The sequence below is a fragment of the Phasianus colchicus genome, chromosome 2 (genome assembly GCF_987193195.1).
Source record: "Phasianus colchicus chromosome 2, bPhaCol1.hap1.1, whole genome shotgun sequence".
Lineage (NCBI taxonomy): Eukaryota > Metazoa > Chordata > Aves > Galliformes > Phasianidae > Phasianus > Phasianus colchicus.
Window position 1 is genome coordinate 100,351,536 of NC_143437.1, and position 24,221 is coordinate 100,375,756.

The 24,221-nt window shown below is 43.5% G+C and overlaps 2 protein-coding genes and 1 long non-coding RNA gene across 3 annotated transcripts; 1 reads left to right on the forward strand and 2 right to left on the reverse strand.

The window, feature by feature from the left end:
• Positions 1-702: 702 nt before the first annotated feature.
• On the forward strand, positions 703-3,299 carry LOC149919217 (uncharacterized). The gene is made up of 3 exons (XR_016464542.1): positions 703-902; positions 1,118-1,305; positions 3,210-3,299. It is a non-coding gene; the product is annotated as an uncharacterized LOC149919217 (long non-coding RNA).
• On the reverse strand, positions 1,715-6,958 carry RDH14 (retinol dehydrogenase 14). Its single transcript, XM_031610849.2, has 2 exons — positions 6,546-6,958; positions 1,715-3,395 (listed from the first exon to the last, which is right to left on the reverse strand). The coding sequence occupies exons 1-2, from the start codon at positions 6,909-6,911 to the stop codon at positions 2,778-2,780; spliced, it is 984 nt and encodes a 327-aa protein (XP_031466709.2). The 5' UTR covers positions 6,912-6,958; the 3' UTR covers positions 1,715-2,777.
• Positions 6,959-13,158: 6,200 nt separating this feature from the next.
• NT5C1B (5'-nucleotidase, cytosolic IB) lies at positions 13,159-19,656 on the reverse strand. Its single transcript, XM_031610848.2, has 6 exons — positions 19,437-19,656; positions 19,193-19,360; positions 16,081-16,210; positions 15,481-15,603; positions 14,630-14,814; positions 13,159-14,086 (listed from the first exon to the last, which is right to left on the reverse strand). The coding sequence occupies exons 1-6, from the start codon at positions 19,563-19,565 to the stop codon at positions 13,748-13,750; spliced, it is 1,074 nt and encodes a 357-aa protein (XP_031466708.2). The 5' UTR covers positions 19,566-19,656; the 3' UTR covers positions 13,159-13,747.
• Between the last annotated feature and the right edge of the window lie 4,565 nt (positions 19,657-24,221).

The following is a 24,221-nucleotide window of genomic DNA, read 5'->3' on the forward strand; positions in this document are numbered from 1 at the left end:
AAATTTTGGAAAGAAGCTGTGGAAGATGTATAAATAGCTTGGGAGTGTCTATAAAGGCTGTCTCTGCAATCTCCAGTCTTTAAGTAACAATAAACTCTGTGCATTAGATCTTTCTCAGCAGGATAAATCTCAATACCAGATGTCGACCCTGTTAATATTACAAGGGAAAATGTTCTGTGATTCATAAAAATTTATGATTAAAAATGCTATGAGAAATCACCTGCCATTATGAACCACAATGAATATGTATGCAAAGTTATTGCAAAAGACATTCCGTATATTTTATTCCCAGAAAAAGGGAAAAATGTTCCCTGTGGTTCAAAAAAAAGTATAAACTAAGCAAAGATGGTCCTCTCTACTGAGGATAGGAAGAGACTCCAACAGAAAAGGGAATGTCAGGGAAGAGCAAGCAGCAGCAGAACGGCCATCATCACCTTGCTGGACTCATCAAAGCCAACAAGAGCTTCATGGGCTCTCAAAAGTGGGAGCACAGCACAGGGTCCGGGATTCAGTCCTTCCTGGTGAGAGGCAGAGGCTTCTCATGGCCCTGCACAGGGATGGGCCAGCCATGGCCCCGCTGTGCTGAGCTGGCCCCACTGTGCCACACAGCACTGTTCCTGTATCACAAACTTTGCCACAGCCCCCAGCTGATGACATGGCAACCCACATCACAAAGGAGACAACCCCAAATTCGGGGCAGAGGCTGGGTGCCACTTTGCCCATGAGGAGATCCAAAAAGAGGAGCTTGAATGCTTGGCTCTCTGCACGTCGCAGACATGGCTGCTTTCTGGGGAATGAGCTTCTTCCTCAGCTAGGAGGATGACGATATCTTTTACCCCATCCTCTGGGTCATGCTAATCACTTCATTATTTGTATTCATTATGGCCTTGTGGAAGCGGAAGGTAGGAGTCAGGGCTGGTGCTGAGCCAGGCACTGCAACACAGGGAGGGGGGTCGGTGGGGGCCAGGGCCATCCCCAGGCCTGGGCTGGAGGCCCTGCCTGGGAGGAGAGGCTGTGTCCCAGCGGGGCCTGGCCAGGCTGTGCCCTGGGTTGGAGAGTGCTGCTGAGGCTGCTGGGGATGCTCCCCTCTCACTCAGCGCTTTCTGTGCCCATATAGGTGGGAGGCCAAGGAGGCACAGCTGCAGAGGCAATGCAGAGAATCACAGAGGTGAGCAGAATGCCGTATAAAGACACCCCCTGGCCCCACATGTCCATGGCTCCATCAGGGAGAGTCTCTCCGTCTGTTCTCTATCTCTTCTACCAACAGCTGCAGACCTCCACAGTGCTTCAGTGCTCAAGGACACAGTAAGTAGTTAACTTCCTGGTAGTCTCCCTGTCCTCTAGGAGCGATAAATCCCTCACTCCCCTCGAGGCAGTGGGAGCTGGATGCTCTTCAGGGGCCTCTCTGTTCTCCTGGCACAACAACTCCCTTGCTGCCATTGCAGCAACAGAACCTGGCTGCTCTTTGATGGCCCCTTTGCCCCCTCACGGGTAAAGCTCCTGAACTTACATCACGGCAGATGAAGGCAGCTGCATTTCACAGGTGACCCTCAGCACTCTACTGCATGGAGCAGACTTGGGTCATGCTGCTGTGGACCAGCCTGACTTCATGCTTTCAGATGCTCTTGAGCCCCAAAAAATCCAAGAGGCCTTGGACTGAATCATCCAAAAAAGGAAATGCCAATATGAACCCATTAATTACGCGAATTTTTTAAAAAATCAGTACAGCTTCACTTAACATCCATTTAATTGTTTGTATACATACAGTTATTTTATTTCTACCTCTATGTGGCAGAAACTCCGTAAAGTAAAACAGGTGAGTCTTCTACCTTGTAAACATGGCTGGTATGTACACAGACTACTGGTTGTATCTTCCACTGTGAAAGAATGAATGCTAAGTTCTTTTTAAGATTTTTATTAAAGAATATTCATTAAGCTGTATCAGTCAGACTTACCTAATCTCACTACTGAGTTGCAAGTGCAGTCAATCCAAACATATGAAGAAGCATATTCTCTTCAGTCTTATCTGATTGAAGTCTTGAAAACTTTGCATGGACTCAACTCATGCAAAGTCCTACTGAGACATGTCAACTATGTTTTTAATGAAACCCAAGGCATCTGAATATCTAGAAACAGCAAGTTCAGCATATATGAAAACAGAAATGGAGCTTGCACAATGAAGTGTATGTATTCATTGAACAGCAGTTACAATTTTCTCAAAAAGTAACTTCGTACTTCATAGCTAAACTGTACACAGCTCAACAGTTTTGTTCATGGAAGCATTCAGTGGACAAGTCTTTGAATGGCACTCATGAGGCCTAATGATTACAGTATAAGATACCAGTAAAACTGTGCTTTAGATTTCACTATGATGGCTCAAAAAGACAGATCTTAGTATTAGGTTCTATTTTTAAAACCATATCACAGGAAGAGCATTTCACCATCAACACCCTACACTGTCCAGCATGACTAAAAGTAGCAGAACATGACAAATAGGCAACATTTACTGCAGAACACAGTTTTGTTTAATTTTTATTTTAGAACACGACTTTCTGAACAGATTTAGTCAGAAGTTACATTCTCTATTTCAGGTTCTTCTCGAATGCTTGTGCTTATTAAATAAAGATTATTTTAAAACAGAATTCCAGCATAAATCACTCCTCTATCAAACATTTATAAGCGTAGATCTGTGTTCTCACAACATTTAATGTGAGAATTAGTTCCAAATATGTATTGCATAGTTATCTGCATTTTTCTTATCAGATAATCCCTAGCGCTTATTTCAATAATCCAACCATCACTTCACTTATATCCCACAATTTTCTCGCAACCAGGTCATCCATGGCTTTGGGCAGAAGTTCCTCCTCTTTGCAGTCCCCAAAGTATTTCCCAGACACACCTTCAACATCAGGAGAAGAGGCCAAATAAATAGAAGTCTGGGCTCCTTCTAGAGGTGTTCTGAAGAAAGCCCATGACACCAAATTGAATAGGGGTTTTGCCAGTAACGGAATATTGACATGTCTCCCTAAATTTGTTCTGACAATACCCGGATGAAGTGAATTGACAGTGACTCCTGTCCCTTCCAAACGACGGGCTAGCTCCCTTGCAAATAGTATGTTAGCCAGTTTACTCCGGCTGTAACAAAAGCTTTTATTGTAATTTATTTCACTGTTCAAGTCTTCAAAGTTGATTTCTCCATACTTGTATAGCTTTGAGGATACTACCACAATCCTGCTCGGAGCAGAATTTTTGAGGAGGCCCAGAAGAAGGTTGGTGAGCAAGAAGTGACCCAAGTGGTTTACACCAAATTGCATCTCAAAGCCATCCTCTGTCTTCATGTATGGACACTGGAATATGCCTGCATTATTTATCAGAACATCCAGCCTTGGCTCTTCCTTTAAATAGGAAAGAAAAAAATAATTAGTTTCATAATCATTTGTCATGCGAAACATACTATTATGCTTAATATTTCTCAGTATATACTGTTAGAGGGAAATCACTTCCAGTTTTCCAACTGGAAGTTCCAATGGTAACTTTCCAACAGTTTCTAAAGCATTACTGAAAAAAATTAAACTACCACTACTACCACTAAACTGAATATTTAACTCCAGCAGGCTTCCAGTACAGCAGAGCAGGTCTGTATTAACTTTTAATGTATGCAGACAACACAATCACCTCCAGGCTGATAGTTTATCATTGTGAAGCATTTGTTTTCTTCTAAAAAGTAACCTGTTTATTTCACTTGCAAAAGCACATGCATTAATGCATAATAGTTTCTGACAAACCTCAGTCATGGGCAAGGATTCTACCATAAAAACATCGTGCAGATATGGCACAAAAGAATGTTACTGTTGAAGAGAACTGTCAAATTGTAGATCCATCATCTCACTGTGGAGATGATGTAAAAAGCTTTGCAAAACAATATTTTCATGGCTTTAATCGCTGTCTTAAAATTACTACATTTTATTGTGATGTTTAGTGCAAAGTATAGAGAAGAGCTCATGACAGAAAAGTAGAGTTCATTACGTTATTAATCTCAGCAAGTTTCATACAACAAGTTGAATCTAATAGGCATACTCAAGAACATATGTCTACAGGACTGAGGCTTGAAATTTTTATGATATGCTCAGCACGTGCTATCTGATGGTTCAGGAAACTGACATAATTAACACAGAAAGTGGTACAGATAATTCAAACATAATTTACAATACATTCATGTATCAGCACCCACTCAAAAACTAAGAGCTTTCCAATTTACCCCAAACAGCAGCTTTAAAAAAAATAAAATAGATCAGACTAAGCTGCCTACCTGAACTCCGAATTCAGTGCTTTCACCCTTGTCTGACAAGAATGTGAAGGTATCACAGGAATCCATGCTTGCATGACTCAGAAGCAAATGCATTTACTTAACAGAAAAAGCAGGATGCGTTTCCTTTACTGCCAATTCTTTAAAAACAATGTGCAGCCAGCAGACAGACAAAAGATCACTTTGGGTCATGTTAATCATAAAAACAGAGAATCTGAAGATGAATTTCATACTGTTTATTTTCATTTGACTGCTATCACCTGCAAAGATGCTCAGAGAGCAAAATCCAAATTTGCTCTTGTCATTCAGTTTAGTGATGTTGGCACCTGATCATGCACTTCAGAGGCACTTCAGCCTCAGATTTCTGCAGTATTGTTTTACACAATTCCTGAGGCATTATCAAAGAGCATCAAATTCAATTCTCTTCACCCAAAAACACATAATGATTTCTATCAATAAGCAAGGACAGGCCTGAGATTCTGACATACTGTAGATCTGCTAACTAGCATTACTTTACTTTAGAAAACATTGTTTTATAAGCCTTTTGTAGCATCTGATCAGATGCTACAAATTAGGAATTAACACTTCAAGAAGTTGTTCCACTTGTGATATATTCTGAAACTCCTACATTTAATAATCTCAAGTAATTGAACAATGCTAAGTAGCTACTATGATCAAGCGCATAACAAATTACAAAACATCGCTTTGATGGGCAATACTATTCTCTGTACCTTCTGAGGTTGCTTCCATTTTCTCCATTTTTCTTTGGAGCCCCCCAACATCTCTAAGTCCTCCATTTTTCTTTTTTTTCTTTTTTTTTATTTCAATTAAGTTAAGGAGTGAAAGATGTAATCACCTGTACTTTCAGAATGGAAAGCTCCCACAAACAATGTTAGGCTGTGGAAATGCAGTGTTTCCTCACCCTGAAAAATATTTAAGTCTTTTTCACCCTATCCTAACAATTTTTTTAGACTCCAAAAACATACACACACAAAAAAAACACAATAACCATCCACCCGGCAACTACAAAAATAAAACAAATTGTGCAATAAAGAATCACAAGTTCGGAGAGGACAATTAGTATGAGTTTGGACATAACAGCTTCTTGAAATTACATTCCTTTTCATGCAGCTGCTTTTGGGATTAATTAGAAAATGAAGGTTAAAATGCCTATCAGTGCATGCATTTGCAGTGCTGCTTTCTCCTTCTCTGACCATTTATCATTTACAGTCACTTCTATTGGCTTTGCTGATAAAGGGACAGTAATAAATTTACATTTCTGGATACTATGTAGTAAATGTAAAACAGTTAGGCAGTGTGTTTCTTTTTTAATGTTTTGTATCATTTTCTATACATGCATATTTTCCCAGATCAGTGAAGCAAGATTAGATTGACCTTATCATTGGATTCAAATGTATGAAGGAAAGATTGCAATGCTCCACTACAGAACTTAGCTTTTAAATTTACAAAAGCTATTTAAAAGTCAATGCAACACAGTCTCTCTCAATTTTTATTTATCACAACACCATCTAGACATCTTTCAAGTACTTAACAAGCAGTTCTCCAAGCTGCACAACTCACTAAGCCTGGCTTCCTATGGCTTTGCATCTCATGGTCTGCACTGCCAGATGCTGTCAGATGAATGTCTCAGCCAAAGCCTCTCATGGAAGGAGGAGATTTCGCTTGGATATAATAAAGTTTTTTACCATTGAGATGGTGAGGCTTTGGCACAGGTTGTCTAGAGAGCTGGTGGATGCCCTATTTCTGGAAACACTGAAGGTCAGGCTGGACAGGGCTCTGAGCTCCGAAGGAGCTGTAGGTGTCCCTGCTCACTGCAAGGGAGTTGGACTAGATGGCCTTTAAAGGTCCGTTCCAACCCAAATGACTGTATAAGGTGGAAAATTGATGGGCCGTCTCCAGCCTCCTTACGCTCAAGCTTTCAGGCTACGTGCAGAAACGATACTATTCAAGACTATCCACCTACTAAACTCGGGTACTGCAGAGCGTGCATCTGGAGAAGAGGCAGCAGCACGGACACAGTTCTGCATGGCTCACTCCTGAGCCTCAAGCCGCAGGGACAAGGCTGAGCTGTACGACCAACTGAAAACATCCAACGCAGCTTGCTTCAGAGCAAAGCACCAGAATGCTACTCGCAGCCACACCTCGCACCACCCCAGCCCGGGTGCGGCGGAGACAGAGCCCGGCGCCAGTCGGGCGGAAGGCCCGGCACAGGCCGTACCTGGAGGACGCGGTGGCAGAAGGCGCGCACGGAGCGCAGCGAGGCCAGGTCCAGCTCGCGGACCACCAGCTCGCCGGCGCCTCCCTCGGCCGCCTCCCGCTCGCCCAGCTCGGCTCGGATCTCGCGGGCCGCCCGCTCGGCCCGCGCGCGGTCGCGGCACCCCATGATGACGCGGGCCTGCATCCGCAGCAGCTCGGTGGCCGCCGCCCGGCCCAGCCCGCTGTTGGCCCCGGTGATGATCACCGTCTTGCCCCTCATGGAGGCCCCGGCTCCGGCTCCGGGGCGGGCCGCGGCCCGCAACCAACGCCAGGCGGCGAGGAGCAGACCGCCGCCCAGCAGCGCCGCCGTCAGCGCCGCCGGGGCCATGGCAGCGGACCGAGCGGCGCTCCGCCCGGCGTGGGCGCACGGCCGAGCCTCGGGGCTAAGTGAGGCTGCGTGAGGCTGCGCCCGCCGCGCCGCGCCGCATTGTGGGGAGCGTAGTACAGAGCGGCTCGCTGCGGCACGAAGCGGCTCGGAGCCGAATGGCGGGGTCCCGAGGCAGGAGGGTCGCGGAGTGCCGTCCTCGCTGCGCACAGGGCAGGGCCCAGATTGTGCTCTCCCACCTAAATGCGGTCGGAGCCCAAAAGTAGGCACAGTAACTGCACGGTTCCCTGCCTTTCCCCTCTTGTCCCTTGCCCTAAACAGCCCATCATATAATTTGTGCAGCCCTCAGATTTTCTCACCCCAAATTTTTATTTTGCAGAACCACAGAATGGCCAAGGTTGGAAGGGATCTTGAAGCTTGAACCCCACTGCCACATGCAGGGCCACCAACCTCCCCATTTAATACTAGACCAGGCTGCCCAGGGCCCCATCCAACCTGGCCTTGAACACCTCCAGGGAACAGGGCATCCACAGCCTCTCTGGGCAGCCTGTTCCAGCACCTCACCACTCTCTCTGTAAAGAACTTCCCCCTGACATCCAACCTAAATCTTCCTTTCCTCAACTTAAAACCATTTGCCCTAATAAAACTCCTTACCTGTTTAGAGAAGAATCCTTCTTAGTTTGAGTGGCATTCCAGGGAAAGAGGTAATCTCCTCTAATACTAGCAGGTTTCACACAATAACAATAATAGAATTATAGAAACATCAGGATTGGAAAGACCAATAAGATCGTCCAGAACAACCATCAGTCCGTGCCTGTGACCACTCTAGACCATGCCACTCTGAACATCCCCAAGGCTGGTGGGTAACTTCCCTACCTCCCTGAGCAGCCTGTTTCAGTGCCTCACCACTCTTTCTGGAACAATGTTTTTCCTAATATCCAACTGGAACCTGCCCTGGTGCAACCTGAGGCCATTCTCCCTCATCTGCTGAGGTGGGCCCTTATGAACCTAATGAGGCTCAACAAAGCAAAGTACAAGGTTTGCACTTGGGTTGAGGCAATCCCAGATATATGTACAAACTGGGAGAAGAACTCCTTGAGAGAAGCCTTGCTGAGAATCATGCAATCACAGAATCACAGGGGTTGGAAGGGATCTCAGGAGATCATTGAGTCCAATCCCCTTGCTAAACCAGGTAGTCTACAATAGATTGCACAGGTAGGCATCCAGACAGGTCTTGAAGATCTCCATAGGAGACTCCACAACCTCTCTGGGTAACCTGTTTCAGTGCTGTTACCTTTATCGTAAAGAAGTTCTAGCCCATGTTAGTATGGATCTTCCTATATATAAGTTTTAGGCCATTACTCTTTGTCCTTTTGCTTCAAATTACTGAGAAGAACCTAGCCTCATCCATTTGTCTCCCGCCTCTCTTTAGATATTTATAAACATTTATCAGATCTTCTCTCAGTCTTCTTTTCCCCAGGCTGAACAGCCTTTCCTCAGAGGAGAGATGCATTCATCCCTGTCTTTTTTGAACTGGGGACCCCAGAACTGGACACACTAGTCTAAATGTGGCCTCACCAGTGCAGAGTACAAGGGGAGGATCACCTCTCTTGACCACACTCTTTTTAATGCCACCCCCCAGGATACCATTGGCCTTCTTGACAATACATGAAGGACATAGAGGTCCTGGTTGATGAAAAACTTAACGTGAGCCAGTAATGTGCACTTTCAGCCCAGAAGACCAATGATATCCTGGGTTCCATCAAAGAGCGGTGGCCAGAAGGGCAAGGGACATAATCCTCTCCCTATACTCTGCCCTGGCAAGGCCCCAGCTGGAGTGCTGTGTCCCAGTCTGGAGCTTCCAGCACAGGAAAGATGTGCAGTTTTTGGACAGGGTCCGGAGGAGGGCCATGAAGGTGATCCAAGGGCTGGAGCACCTCTCCTGAGAAGATAGTCTGAATGAAGTGGGCTTGTTCAGCCTGCAAAAGAGAAAACTGTGGGGAGACCTCATTGCTGCCTTCCAGTATTTAAAGGAAGTTTATAAACATGAGGAAAATCAACTTTTTGATTGGGTAGATAGTGATAGGACCAGGGGCAAGGGTTTTAAACTAAAGGAAGGGAGATTTAGATTAGACATCGGGCAGAAGTTTTTTACTGTGGTGAGTGGTGAGGTGCTAGAACAGGTTTCCAAGAAAGGTTGTGGATGCCCCATCCCTGAAAGTGTTTAAGGCTAGGCTGGATGGGGGCCTGGATGATCTGATCTACTACTTGATCTAGTGGCTGGCAACCCTATCTGTGGCAGGTATGGATTGGAACTTGATGATCCTTGAGGTCCATTCCAAACCCTATCTTACCTGGGAGAAGAGGCCAACTCCCACCTTACCACAACCTTAAGGTCTCCCATGAGTCTCTTTTTCTTCAGACTAAAAAATCCCAGTTCCCTCAGCCGCTCCTCATACGGCTTCATCACTCTTCTTTGGATACGTTCCAGGGACAATGGCCTGATCATTCTCCCTTGATGACCTTAGGAGCAGCTGCATGTTCTTTTTTTGATTCCTCGGCCTGTCATTGTTCCTCTGATCCTTGCTGGGTTTAATTTGATTAAATGTTAGACAGATAACCTAGAAGAGCCCTTCTGAGGGGCTGAAGCAGATAGAAGGTGACAATAAGGTTAAGCTACATGTTCCTAAAATGCAGTTAAGATCTGAGGAAAACTGCTATTGAAAATTATGAACTCAGAGCCCTAATATTTGAAGTGCAGCCTTGCTGCTTTGCAATAAGTGTTACAAAAGTGGTCAAAGAGCTTTACTTTCTGCTTTAAGTGTAAAATGGCACCTGTAATAACACACTTAGCTGGACTGTATTGTTACACTTTACCCATTTTCTGTAGTCTCTGGAGCCTTACAAAGCTGTCAGATTTAGAGGCTGGCCTGTCACGCTAAAGGACAGATGGCATTCACATCTTTAATACTCCTTATTGAAGGCTGAATCTTGTTTCCCATTTCTTCTCTGTTTTGTATTCTCAGGACCTGTTCATCTAAATCCAGAAAGCATCCAGATTTAGGTTTGTAAAGATCCCACGTCACCTGCATCGTAAGGACCTGCAGAATGTGCCCTCCTGTCCCTCCACCATGCCAACTTAGCTTTGAATCTTCAATCCAAATTCTTTTTTTAGCCACCATCTTCACTTCATTTGCTCATACATTACCTTCTCTAAATCCAGGCCATGCTGAACCTTCCCATAGGGAGACAACAGTTCTGTGAAGGACACCAGAAATAAGCTTGGTTGCTAAATAAGCATAGAATCATAGAATATCTCAAGTTGAAAGGGTACCCAAGTCCTGACTCCACACAGGAAGTTGTGTATCCTGTGTACCTGAAATTCTAACTCCTTATCTGAGGCCATTGTCCACACACTCCTTGAATAGCTTGGGGCTGTGACCAATGACACAGGGAGCCTGTTCCATGCTCACCACTTTCTGGTGAAAAACCTTTTCCCAATCCCCAGCCTGATCCTCCCCTCCATTCCCTGTGAGGAGCTGTAGGCTGCCATGAGGCCAACCCTCAGCCTCCTAGCTGTCTTCTGTCAAGACCTAGTACGTTTGGGGAAATGAGCAAGAAATCCAAGAGAAAACCCATGAACCTTTCATCCAGTTTCTTGCAGTTGCCCTGGATGTGATAACCATTTGCAATTTTAACCTCCACTTAACAGTCAAGTGCTGATGCTACCAGCATCTGGGTATATGTTCATATTGCTGCATTCTGCTCTGAGGCTGACTTTAGTCACATCACAGCCAGAGAGATGTATCCGATTTTTCTGCATTTTTCTTGCCATCTCTCCTCTGACTGCCTATCATATTTCTCAAACAGTTTAACAAGCTGTATGAGTACCACATCTAAACACATTCGATTCTCCGAGAGATCTCTTCTTTGTTCTTGAGAAAACTCCCATCACTCTTTGCCCTTCACTCCACTGTCTGGCTCACGATTACACCAAAGAGTATTTTAATCAGGTGACACCAACGTGTCTGCTTGTGACAGAGATAGCTTTTGGCATTCTTAAACCAATGCAAGGGCCATAACCAGTGTGAGTAAGAACCAGAATATTCTTTATTAGAGGAACAGATTCATCCTGCTCCCTGTGCAGGATAAAGAATCTGCTATTCATCATATGGCAGTGGGGATTCTGACAGTCAGCTCTCAGGTAAGAACTGATGCTGCAAGGGATAGACCTCTACCACTGTGTGTGTACAGACCAAAAAAGATACAAGAACTGGAAGCTTCTAATCATGCCCTGGCCAGCATGTTTATAGAATCACAGAATTACAAAATCATAGAATCACCAATGTTGGAAAAGACCTCCAAGATCATCCAGTCCAACTGTGCACAGCTTTCACATCTGTAATGCTAACAATGCATGCGTGTAGGATGACTGATTATGTTCTGCTTCAGCAAGGCAGGGTCAATCTTCCTACAGTTTGCAGCCATGCTTTTGTGGTGAAGGTACACGTGCATTTTATACTTCACAGCTAAGGAATATTTTTTAGATGCCTTGGAGAGCTGATTCAGAGCTCTCATATGAAAACATCTGTTAATAACGTTTTTTTTATTATCTCCATTTGGTGAGGTAACTCTATCCCATCCTGGCAATGACCAAACCACAGTTATTCGCTTCTTCCTCATCTTCTGGCTGAGCTATAGAAATGTGATATATTTTGGGCATAAAGCCTTTAACACTTATGAAATTCCAAGTACACCAGAACTCTGCAGTCCATTCCATCAATACGGCAAGCTGGTGTGTGAACACAAAACCTTTCCAGTGCTTTCTGTTCAAGTTTTGTACAGAATCATGGCTTTCATCTTTTGTTTCCAGAGATCTTTGTGGCTTGGATGAGAGCATTTAAAAGATTAGCTACATTTTTGGGAGGCAAACCACAATTAATGCAATGAAGCTTTCTGCAATAGCAAGACAGTTCATCTGGACAGAAGAGACTGAACCTTCTCCGAGCCTAATGTGAGACTCTGGAGTGAATTCCCACAGGAACCACATATTACCACAAGCATTCACTACTATCTTATACTCCCCCTGCAAGGCACATTCTTTTGGTTTTGCCTCTTCTCAGATGAATACACAGCAACAGTAAAAATAAAACAGGACACTTGTTCCACTGGGGAGGGAAGGAGAACAAACACCACCTGACAGATGTTAACTGTGTCATTTGGAAGGCATTCAAAAACATGAACGACACTGAGATACAAGAACTTAGCACAAAAGAGGTAGATTAGACCTATGGTGTAATTTTACATGAATTCAAGTTGCAACAGACACCTGTCCAATGGAAACTCATTTGCCAGGTTCAGGTCATGCAGATTACAGAACAGATGTGAATACTATTATGAATCCAATCAAGAAATAAATAGTTCTTTAGTTTTTGCCTGAATAATGATATTCATAGCATATCTGACACATTAACATGAAATCTATTGGAACATACACGTCTTTGAGACATTACTACCTTGTAATTCCCATGGGGCTGATAGCAGTTAATTGTGGTTCTGTTCTGCTTTTAGCTGGGATAGAGTTAGTTTTCTTTATAATGTCTGATATGATGTTATGTAGTGGCTTTAGGAGAAAAACAATGCTGATAATACACTGATGTTTCTAGTTATTGCTGAGCAGTGCTGTATGGACCCAAGGACATTTCAGTTTTTCAATATTATATTGTTCTGCCAGTAAAGGGGCTTGGGGGAACCAGAACCGGTGAACCAAATTGGACAAAGGGATAGTCCATACTATATGACATCATGTGAAACAAACAAACAAACAAAAAACCACCCTATAAAACTGAGGAGTTGGTTAGGGAGGGCTGCTGCTGCTCAGGAACTGGTTGTGCATCAGTTGGCTATGGTGAGCAACAGCTTTGTGCATCACTTGTTTTATATACATATTTATCGTTACTGTTATTTCTCTTTCTTTTATGTCCTGCTAAGTAGTTTTTAGAATCTATACTAATAGGTTCAACTCATAGAACTTATGACTTCTACCTTTTATTTCCCCCCCCCCAAATTCTATCTGTCATCCCACTGAGGCAGTGGAGAGAATAAGCAGAGGGCGGAGTGGTGTTTAGTTGCTTGCTGGGTTAAACCACAACAGGTTCTAAATACCCCAGGTAGGGAAGAGAGAAAGAATTGCTGATCACATAAATTCATTTTGCATAGGAAATTATACTAAAGCCTGTACACAGAAAAATGACATTCTGTAAAGCCAGCTTTATTATAGTAGGAAAACAATATAGAAAAATAAAGGGTTCTTGTAAACACAGTATCAAATATACTAATATTTCACTTGAAAGACAATCACCCATGGAAGCTGAAACCTGCAGGTAACAAAGCTACGGAATGTACATTTAACAAGGTAATGACATGCAGGTAAACTGTACTTGTGGTAACTTCAGAAATGAACAGTAAGGGTTATATCTGCAGATGTTTCTTCTTATAAATAACCCAATAACAGTTTTTTTAGAGAAAATATTACTGTTCTGTCTCTTAAAATATATCTCAAACTATAAAAACAGTACAAATCTTTTTTCTAATATTGAAAACACAGTGTCATATCCAGAAGGGTAAACAAAAATAAACCCTAAACTGCTTAAGAATGCTATTAAAATAACTACGAAAAACTGGCCTATATTAAAAATATTTCATTTAAAGGTTTTTCTAGCCAGAAGTTAAATCTTTAAACAAAGTGCTTGTAGTACACAAATGTAGAGGTTTTCAGACCTACTAGTATATTAGAGGCTGGCTGAGTCAAGAACTTTATCCAGGATGGTACCACCCAGTCATGCAGATTTTTGGTATTTCTGAGCAACACCATAGGGAACATGTGCTGCTATGGTGCCTAATTTCTGTGCTCCTTCGATGTGAAACATCTGGTCATCAAAGAAGATGTGTGGACGTATTTTCACTAGGATTGGTCCTTTAGGAGCTCCTGCTAGGAAGAGCGCCTCATCAATCTCCAGACCCCAGCTACGAAGAGTCTTCAGTACTCGGGCTCCAGAACTTGCTGCACTTCTGGCTGTCACCAGGAAGGTCCTTATAGGACAATTTAATCGCTCATTTTTTGCATAGAACTTCTTCTGGAGTTTCCCTAGGTCTTCCAGAAAACCTTTCAAAGGACCCTGAGAATGAAATATTAAATGCACTATAAATATTTGCTCGTAGTCCCTAAAATGGTCCCTATGCTTTCTTCCAGATTATCATTTATATACAGAATTCGTTCCTTAATGCTATGATGCTTAGAGCAATCTCTATGTGTAATATCTCTAAGTAGGTCTACAAGGGCTTACAGGATGTCTTACAACATGAAGTTATAACTATACTACTTAATACCATGTACTTTAAAACCACCAAACTTATTTTACAATGATCCTCAAGGTGCAATCACTTGCCTGTACAAAGCCCAACAGCAGACTTAATTACACAGATGTCACCAAAGTCATTTCAGATGAATGACAACATTGTAATTATATCCCGATTAAAAGAAGTAAATTATATTTTGAGTCAATTTCCAATATGTTGCTTTCTGCAGAACTTTCATAGATCAAGCTTTTACTCTTGATTTGTACCATTGTTAACAACAGTAGAGATAGTATTTTATTTTAAGCTAATTTTAAAATGCTTGTGGTCCTTAGACAAATTTCATGGTTCTACCAAGTACAAACCTGTGCAAGTGGCTTATTTTCATTCAGCTGTTCATGTTCAAAAAATTTATCTAATCCTTGCTCTTTGACGATCTGTTCTGATTCATCAGAAAACAGAACTGCATCCCCATCAAATGCTACTCTCAGCTGTGTATCTGAGTAAGCAACATCCTTGTTGGCAGTGAACATGGTAGCCGATGCAATGCCTGAAAGCAGATCAGAGAACTTCAGTTGCCATGTCCTGCAAAGTCATTCATAGAATTATCAGCAGTTGAGTTCCAATGGTTTATTTGTGGTGACCTTTATATATAGTGAGCAAAAACCATTCCTGAAATTAGTTTGCAATGGCTGATCTGTAACACATACATGTGAAGGCTGTCTCACTGAAATAACTCCTTCAATAGGCTCACTTTCAGTTCCACATAAAACACAAACCCGGTCCCTAAGATATTCTGCAAATGAGGCAAAGCATGAAATTCCAATGAGACTGTTAAGTCAAAATATTTGCTTTTCTGAATATTTTTTGCTTCTAAAACACAGAAGTTAGCTTTTGTACCCCTATCAAACAAATGACTCGATTCACACACACTGAATGGGAACAAGCAGGGATGCACGGGAATTCAATTCCTGGAGGATGGTAGCAGAAGACGCAAAAAGGTGAGACAGAGGTAGAGGCAGATTAAGTTAGCATTATCAGCAGACTGAATGGTCTGCGGGGAAAAATGAAGAGAAATATTGTTAAGTAACTCTAAATGATAAGATTTTGGCATGCATAATAATGATTTCCGTCATTTGATGAAGCAACACTACTTTCTGTGAAAGACAAACAGTTCCTAGGTCGGCTTTTAACAACAAACAGAGACAATTCCAACCTGCTTCTATAGCTTCTTGCACTTTCTCAGAGTCTGCTGACAGGTACAAGTTGGTAAGATACGCAGTCAGGTAGCCAACAGGACTTTTTCCTCCTGTCATGCAGAAGCGTTCGATTGTTAAGCCTGAAATAAGAACAGCACAAGGTATGACTCTACTTGACACTACAAACCTGGAAAAGGAAGCTGTGAAAAACTACTTTAGCCTACAAGTGACAGTAAGCTTCAGAAAGGCAAACCTGTTCACTGCTGTATCAACAAATTACACAACTTAAACTGATGTTTAATCAGTCCTTCCATCTGGAGAACTTAACACAAAATCCCTTTAAGAATGTGAAAGGACATGTATATGGAGTGTGAATACCAAAGAAAGAAATGAACTTACTCTCAGAAATTAGGATTCACACCTGATTAAATCCGAACTATGGACCAAATCCTGTTTAACACTATTTCACTTTGACACACAAAAATAATTATTACCCCCAAAGGAACGGGTGTCAGTACCAAAGGAACTGTTTTTAATAAGGTCAGAGCAGAAAAAAATTGAATTATTTTATTATATAAGCACAGGCAGTTCTATAAAGTAGTATTTATTTTACTTACCGTAGTGATTAATGCTGTTTATGAGCCTCACTCCCACTTGGGCATGGTTGTTAGTCATCAGAACAATGTCAAATCGTTCTTCATCATCAGGGTACAGTTCGAGAAGCCTGGCATTGACATGCTCCAGTGCCTGTGGGTAAGAAATGTGGAAGTCAACAGACACGTGGTATATGCCTTCCTTCCTCATCACTCTGGCTTAGTGATAGGACTGTCTTAAAGGAGAAATAGTTGAAGGTTGAACTTGCTCAACTTTTTTTATTCCTTTCTCCTCTGTTGCTCCCAGGAACTGATGGCCTGAACTCATTTTAAGACAAGAAAGTTTATTTTGCTCAAAGTTACAGGATTTAACTAGAATGTAAATCCCTTTTCTTGAGATGCTGTAATCATCCAAAGTGTATCAATGCACGTATTGATTCTATGTTTTATTTTTATATTCTTGGCTTAGATGCTGAACTTAAACTTGTTCTAAGCTCCCTTTGAATGTTTTACTCTGTTTTGGATACCAAACATTCTTTTTCAGGAATAGAAAAGTCTCTTCTTCAGAAACATTCAAGTTTTCTCCTCATATTGCTTACGATTTGCTTGGAGACATCTTACTGATTTCAATTTGAAATCACTTTCAATGGGCTAACACACTGTATTCACAGTCTGGCATTCTTCTCTTTCCTTGACCTTCAATCTGCTTGTCTGTCTCTGTACCCATCTTCTTTTGATAGTATTTAGAATCTTATTCCTTTGAAGTAATACTTGCACTTTGCTCTATATTTATACACAGACCTGTGCTTTGAGAGCTTGGCCCTTGAATGAAATTCCTTGGGTTTACAGCAATAAAGACAACAATGAATCATCAAATAGATGCAAGATGGGTTGTTTCTCATTAAGGTGCTTTAAAAAGCCAGACCAACTGTTAATAATTAAGATGTAGATTTTATAACTAAATTCTGGAATTCTGGGAATCTCACTTTAAAAAGCACGTCTACCTCATGTGGGACTGTGTTTAGGAGAACTCTAAGTCAGAACCTGGTACAGATCTAGGAAAAAAGACAGTTTCTGATCACAAGCCCATGGTACCTTTTTTTTCCCCCCTTTTTAAATTCTCTGCTATTATTCTAGTATACCAAAACTTTCTTTAAGTATTAGAAATTAAGTGGAAGTGGAGGCAGGAAATGCCATTTTCTGTCCAAGTGCCTGTACATTCCCTGCCCAACTTGATCCCATGATATGGAAACCCAAGACATGGGTTCTCAAGTACTTCATGCATGAGATACAACGTCATTAAGTTAGTACTGTAAAGATTTCAGTACAGGAATACAAACAAAAATAAACTATTTACACTTTCTTTATCTCAGATAGAAAGTTGCCATTCAACAAACCTACATTCCTGCAGCCTAACGATTCCTGTCACTAAGCAATTTATGATTATGTAAAGAATTCAGATGCAAATGGAATAATGAAAGGGAACAGAGATCAAGATGCATTTAGCTTGGCCTAGCTAACAGTTCTAATCTTCAAAGTGTGAATCAAATCTTGCTTATATTCAAAAAGAATTTGACACTGAGCCTTAAGAAATCCTTTGAAAACAAACTGTGCTGGCAGGGCTGCTTTGTGGTATCTGCTGTGGGTAGGAAAAGATGCAGTAAATTCCCAAGCAAGTATGGCCTCCCTAGTGTACACAGCAAATTATTTCATATCTATGCTTTTGTTAAAAACACCTTTACTAAGTTTGTGCTTTTAGTGCTATTCACAGTTATCTGGTATACTTTAATAGCATGGGTATTTACCTCAATAATTTTTTCCATTATGTATTTTCAAAACCTGATCAAATCTACTGAAAATGTTTTACGTTCCTGAGACTAGAACACAACAATAAAGATCTACCTTTAAGTGAAGTTTTTTGTTCCTAAAATTGGTGTGTCAGAGCTTGTCAAACAATTTTCCATGGATATAACATGAACTCTGAACAGCAGTTTATTCAGGTTAGTCCCACTAAAACCTATGTTCCTCAAAATCATACATATGATTTCAACCTGGGATTTTTTAACTTGCTTTCCATGCTGGAGGCTGTTTGCCTTGGCCATTTCTCTTTTCTTATGCAATGAAGCAAAAATATTCCATTACATCTCTGCTCAACCAACTAGGGGCCTGCTGCATTTTCTGATCCTCAGGAATTATTTCCAGAATGAGAAAGAATCTTAGAACCACAGAATGGCTTAGGTTGGAAGAGACTTTAAGGCCCATTTAACCCCTGCCATGGGTTGGTTGCCAGCCAGCAGATTAAGCTGCCCAGGGCCACATCCAACCTGCAGGGATGAATGCCTCCAGGGAGGGGGCATCCACAGCTTCTATGGGCAGCCTGTGCCAGAGCTCTGAATAAAGAATTTCTTCTTGACTTCTAATTTAAAACTCCCCTCTTTGAGTTTAAAACCATTATATCTTGCCCTATGTGAGCACTTCCTGACAGAGTTCCTCCCCATTTTTTCTGTAGGCTCACCTACAGAAAAACAGAGTACTGGAACGCCACTATAAAGTCTCCTTGATGCCTTCTCTTTTCTAGACTGAACAAGCCCATCTCCCTCAGCCTGTCACCTCAGGAGAGTTTCTCCAGCCCCCTGAGCATCCTTATGACCCTCCTCTGCACTCATATTTCACCAGGTCCATGTCCTTCTTGTACTGGGGGCCCCATGGATGAACAAAGTGCAACAGATGGAGTTTCACAAGAAAAAAGCAAGGAAAAATTAAAGCTGATAAAAATAGTTCACTTCTGTATACAGTAATTTGATTCACACTAAGTCAACAGTGTCTTTAATTACAGCAGTCCTAATACAAGTGGGATTAAAAAGTGAAACTAGGATTAGGAACTGAGGGTTCTGTGGGTTGTTTTTTTTTCTTTTTTTTTTCTTTTTTTCTTTTTAGGGGAAGAGGCTACAACAAACTTACAACAGTTTGGGGCATATCTTAACTGTGAATCACCTCCCAAGGAAGGGCTATGTGCCCGCACCCGGCAGTTTTGGGGGCACAGGGCCAGGGTTATCTCTGTGCAAGGAGGGCTCCCAGCTCCTCCTCTTCCCGAAATCCGCTCTCGCAGCATCCCCAGCGCCCCCGAGCCGCGCACCTTGACGAAGTGAAACGCCGGTCCGGGCTTCAGTGTGACGTTCTCGTTCTCCTGCTGGTACTCCACGTACTTCTCCACCCCTTGCTCCTCGTAGATCCGCCGCTCCTCCACCAGATCGAAAAGGGCTCGAGACGAGACGGCCACCGTGATGGCATGCTGAGGCTTGGGCTGCAGGGCGAGAGGAGGGTAGCGACGGCACCCCCGGCACCTCGGATATCCCCAGCCCCATCCCTCCCCCGCTCACCGGCCGCGGTCTCTTGGTGACCAGGTTATCGTAGAAGGCCTTGGCCGCTGCCCAGTCCCGCTCGGCTTCCTGCAACCCGCTTTCCTCGGCGCTGTCGGGCTGCGGCGCGTCCGGCCCGGAGCCGCTCATGGTGCAGGGGGACGGGGCGCGCTGGGCGGGCGCGGCCGGAGCTCAGCACCGGGAAGCGGCGGGGCCGCCCCGCCCCGTTCGGGCAGGGGAAGGCGGCAGGGCGGCCGCTTTCCCTTTCGCTCCAGCCCAGCAGCACCCGCCCCTGGGGCAGCGGGGACAGAACGCGTCCACGCCCTGCTCGATGTTAGGCAGCACCCGCCGGAGCTGGTCTAATCTACGGGTGACATTTTATCTGCGGCACTTAGAGATTTATTGTTGCTTTAACATCGGTTGGAAAAAGTTCGTGGTGAGGAAAAATACAAAATGAAGTAATAAGGATCTGGTTGGCCGTGGAGCAGCCTGGGGTCTACTTTCCACGCAGCTCTTAGGAATGGTCATTTAAACGATAGCGTTTGGTTTGTGTGTGGCAAGCTCAGTGAGCTGTCATTCTGGCAGGTGGATTGGTCGTAAAAGACAGCATCCCGCAGAGATACACTTACATAACATGGCCTACTTATCTCATGCATACTGCACGGAAATGTTTCCAGCCTATCTGAACTGCAGCAGCGCTCCCCATGCTGATGGGCCGGAGGTGGCAGTGGGGAAGGAAGCAGTTCTGCTGCCTGGGCTCAGTAAATCCACAAAAGCGGTGACTCCACAGTGTCAGCACAGAGCTCAGTTCAGAGGAGTTGGAACATTTTGAAGGCAGACCCTAAACGTTGCCTCAGCCCCTTGCTGTTGCATAATCTTTCGCAAATCATGTATTTTCTGCCTTTGTCTATCCCCAAAAGGAGTAATTGTGTTTGCTGCTTTTTTTTTTTTTTTTTTTTTTTTTTTAAACAGGGTTTCCTGATGCAAGGAGGCTTATGCGATTATACCATCTGTCCATCATTCCCTAGTGATGTCCAGTTCCAGATGAATTTGGCAGAAGGATAAAGATTTCAAAGAGATTTAAATTCTCAAAACATTTAATGCCCACCACCAACAGCCTGCAGGAAAGCCTGTACTGTAAATGCTGTATATTAATCTGCTTGTTCTTGTGCTACATAATAGTGAATGAATGCTGCCTGGCTGCCTGCCTTCTCCAGTCAGCCCTATTGCCCATGGTCCCGCCGAGCACAGGGGATCTGGAAGCAGTAGGATCTTCATGGAAGGTAGGCAATGGGCAGAACTGACCCAAATGGGGAAGGAGGGCTGTCATAAAACCACAACAGAGGTGCATGGGGAGTACCTGAGAGTAGTTATTAGGAGGTCAGATAGGAAGAGAGGAGTTGGGGTTATTGTAAGCAGTAGTTGTCAAATTGCAACATTCCATCAGAAGAGGGGTGGCCAGCAGGGACAGGGAGGTGATTGTCCCCTCTGCTTCGCTCTTGTGAAGCCCCATTTGGAGTACTGTGTCCAGATCTGGACCCCCCAGTACAAGAAAGACAGGGAGCTGTTGGAGAGGGTCCAGAGGAGGGCCATGAAGATCATCAAGGGGCTGGAGCACCTCCCCTATGAAGACAGGAGCTGGGCTTGTTCAGCCTGGAGAAAAGAAGGCTGCGGGGTGACCTCATTGCAGCATTTTAGTACCTAAAGGGAGCCTACAAACAGGAGGGGAATCAACTTTGAAAGGGTAGATAACAGCAGGACAGAGGGAAATGGTTTTAAGTTGAGGGAGGGGAGATTTAGGTTGGATATTGGGGGAAGTTCTTTACTATGAGAATGGTGAGGTGCTGGAACAGGCTGCCCAGAGAGGTTGTGGATGCCCCGTCCATCCCTGGAGGTGTTCAAGGCCAGGTTGGATGGGGGCCTGGGCATCCATCCCAGGTCTAGTATTAAATGGGGAGGCTGGTGGCCCTGCCTGTGGCAGGGGGGTTGGGGATTCATGATCCTTGAGGTCCCTTCCAACCCTGGCCATTCTGTGATTCTGTGCAACATCAAAGGTATAACAGACATCTGAATGAATCTGGATTTATTGGCACTGCTATTAATAGGTGTAGATTGCTGTCTGTACAAAGCTGGGAGGAGCAGCTGACACATCAGAAGGCTGTACAGCCATTCACTGAAACATGGACAAGCTGCAGAGTTAGGCAGAGAAGAACCTGATGAATTTCAGCAAGTGCAAGTGTAGGGCCCTGCACCTGGGAAGGAATAACCACATGTATCAGTACAGATTAGGGGATGACTTGCTGGAGAGGAGCTCTACAGAGAAAGACCCAGGTGTCCTGGTGGGCAGCAGGTTGGCCATGAGACAGCAGTGTGCCCTTGAGGCTAAGAAGGCCAGTGGTATCTGCATCATGAACAGTGTGGCAGGTAGGTTGAGGGAGGTGATCCTTCTCCTCTTCTCTGCCCCTATCTCAGAATAGGGCCACATCTGGAGTACTGTATTCAGTTCTGGGTTCTTCACTTCAGAAAAGACAGGGATCTCCTAGAAGGGGCCCAGCAGGGCACCACAGAGATTATTGAGGACCTGTAGCACAAGGAAAGGCTGAGAGACCTGGGACTGTTCAACCTGGAGAAGAGAAAGCTGAGAGGGGATCTCATAAATGTTTATAAATACCTGAAGTGCGGGCATCAAAAGGATGGGGCCAGACTCTTTTCAGTGCCATGCAGTGACAGAACAAGAGACTGGGCAGAAACTGGAACACAGGAAGTTCCATACAAACACAAGGAAGAAATACTTTACAGGGAGGGTGACAGCACTGGAATAAGCTACCCAGAAAGGCTGTGGAATCTCTTTCTCTGGAGATATTCAAGACCTGTCTGGATACTTTCTGTGCAACACACTGTAGGGAGCCTTCTTTAGCATCTAGGTTGAACTAGATGATCTCCAGAGGTTCCTTCCAACCCCGATGATTCTGTGATTCTTTTCCCTGAGTTTTGATCCTGAATGTTTCCCTGCACTGTCTGTACTTCAAACCACTGCATGACATGCTACTGAGAACCCCCTCTCTTTCCTGCTGTAAGATCAGGCAAATCCCTGCATGTCTGTCAGCATCCAGCATGGGGGAAAAGCTGAAAAAGGGAGTTCAACCATAGAATAGCTGCATCTCGTCCCAGTCATTCCCACTGTCCTGCTCAGAGGCTTCAGCACAAGCCTGAGGAGGTGCTCTCTAATAAGATGCTACTCATGCATCTAGTCCTGGTTAAGTGCTGCAGTTGGTGAATTGCCTTTTATTGAATGGTGTTATTTTTGTTCTTCCAACCCAAGGAAAAGAGTTATCGCTGAAGGACTGAAGACTCCTTTTAACCTTTGCAGGGCATCTGAAAATGTAAAAGATGATAACTTGGTTCTGGTCCCAAACACTGCTGTTGAAGTGCTGCTGCTGAAAGCAGTGCTATGCTAACGTAAATATTTGACTCTCAGAACCCACATGGTATCTCTACATAGCACTCATCTGTGTGAACATATGCACTGAGCTGAGCTGTCTCTGTTTTGCACTCCACTGCTCACTGCTGACATAGCCTCCATTTCCTCCTTTGCTGGAGCTTGTGAACTTCAGGCCTGACATGAAAGCCTTCCAGCTTCAGCACCTTATAAATGAAATCTTGACTTTCCAAACGCGGCATGTAGCTGCCTTATCTACATCTAAAAAATGTGGTAATGCCCATGGAGTTCCAATAAATATCTATGTCTTGCTTTTACTGAATCTCCTGGGGAGTCTGAGAATAGAAATGGGTCCAAAATGGAATGACTTTGTGGTTTCTGAGCTAAACTCAAAAGGAAAGGAATTTTCTGCTATCACCCATTAATTTGTAAAGTTGCAGGGCATTTGTATTAAAACTAAAAAGATGTGTGTAACTCTTTGTGTGTCCTTTTTTTTTTTTTTTTTTTTTTTTTTGTACACGCCTTGGGCTGTTGGAACAAGCAGAGTGGGAAAAAAGTTCTCTTGCCTGAGCGCCATGTATTTTTCCAATATTAAAAGCAACCATTAAGTAAGGTTTATATGTTTCTTTTCAGGAAAGAGCTCAAAGTGTGTTATTAATGGAAAAAAAAAAAAAGCAAACCCACACTTCTATCTGGAAGGACGTGAAATATTTCCAAACATTTAACATACTGAGACCAGAAGTAAGGAAAAGATCACAATGGAAAGACCTTTTCTGCCTTTAAATTTGTCAGTCCTACTTCGTATTGTGCATGATTATGTCACAGACATTCAGTCTCTGGGGCCTCATTCAGTCATACCAGGGCCACTTCAGGCTGTGCCTCCTGTGATCTTTTTATGACTAATTGTGTACTAAGGCATTCACTTGCAACAGAAACATAAGTTGGATAGTGATTGACAGCTCATGTTCTGCTAAGGCTATCTATTCTATCTCCACTACCTTTTGCATGACTCATTCCAGTGTTTATGGGGCGGGTTATGTGACACCCAAACCCAGCAGTAGAGGTTGGCAACAGTCACGGAAGGAGACTAAGGCACTGCACCCTTTGCTCATAAGAGGAAAGCAGAAAGATATTTATTGATACAAAGTAGATATAATGTGGTAATTTGAACAATGGTGACAGCGGCTTAAGAAGATTTGAAACAGCCAGATATCCTTGACCATTTGCTACACAGAGGGTGGGGGAGCAAAATTAATCTAAGCGAAGCTGGTATGGCTTAAAAACAATAAATCACTTACTGAGGATCTGTCAGCAAGACGTCATCACATCCTAGGTGAATCTCTGTGCAGTCGTTGAGTAAATGTGAG

Excerpts from the sequence above, each read along its gene's own strand:
- RDH14 (XM_031610849.2), bottom strand. The coding sequence starts at position 6,911 with ATGGCCCCGGCGGCGCTGACGGCGGCGCTGCTGGGCGGCGGTCTGCTC. Across the intron at positions 3,396-6,545 it reads TCTGCCACCGCGTCCTCCAG|GAAGAGCCAAGGCTGGATGT; the intron begins GTACGGCCTGTG and ends TCCTATTTAAAG.
- NT5C1B (XM_031610848.2), bottom strand. The coding sequence starts at position 19,565 with ATGAGCGGCTCCGGGCCGGACGCGCCGCAGCCCGACAGCGCCGAGGAA. Across the intron at positions 16,211-19,192 it reads CGGCGTTTCACTTCGTCAAG|GCACTGGAGCATGTCAATGC; the intron begins GTGCGCGGCTCG and ends TCTTACCCACAG. Across the intron at positions 14,815-15,480 it reads GCAAGAAGCTATAGAAGCAG|GCATTGCATCGGCTACCATG; the intron begins GTTGGAATTGTC and ends ATCTGCTTTCAG.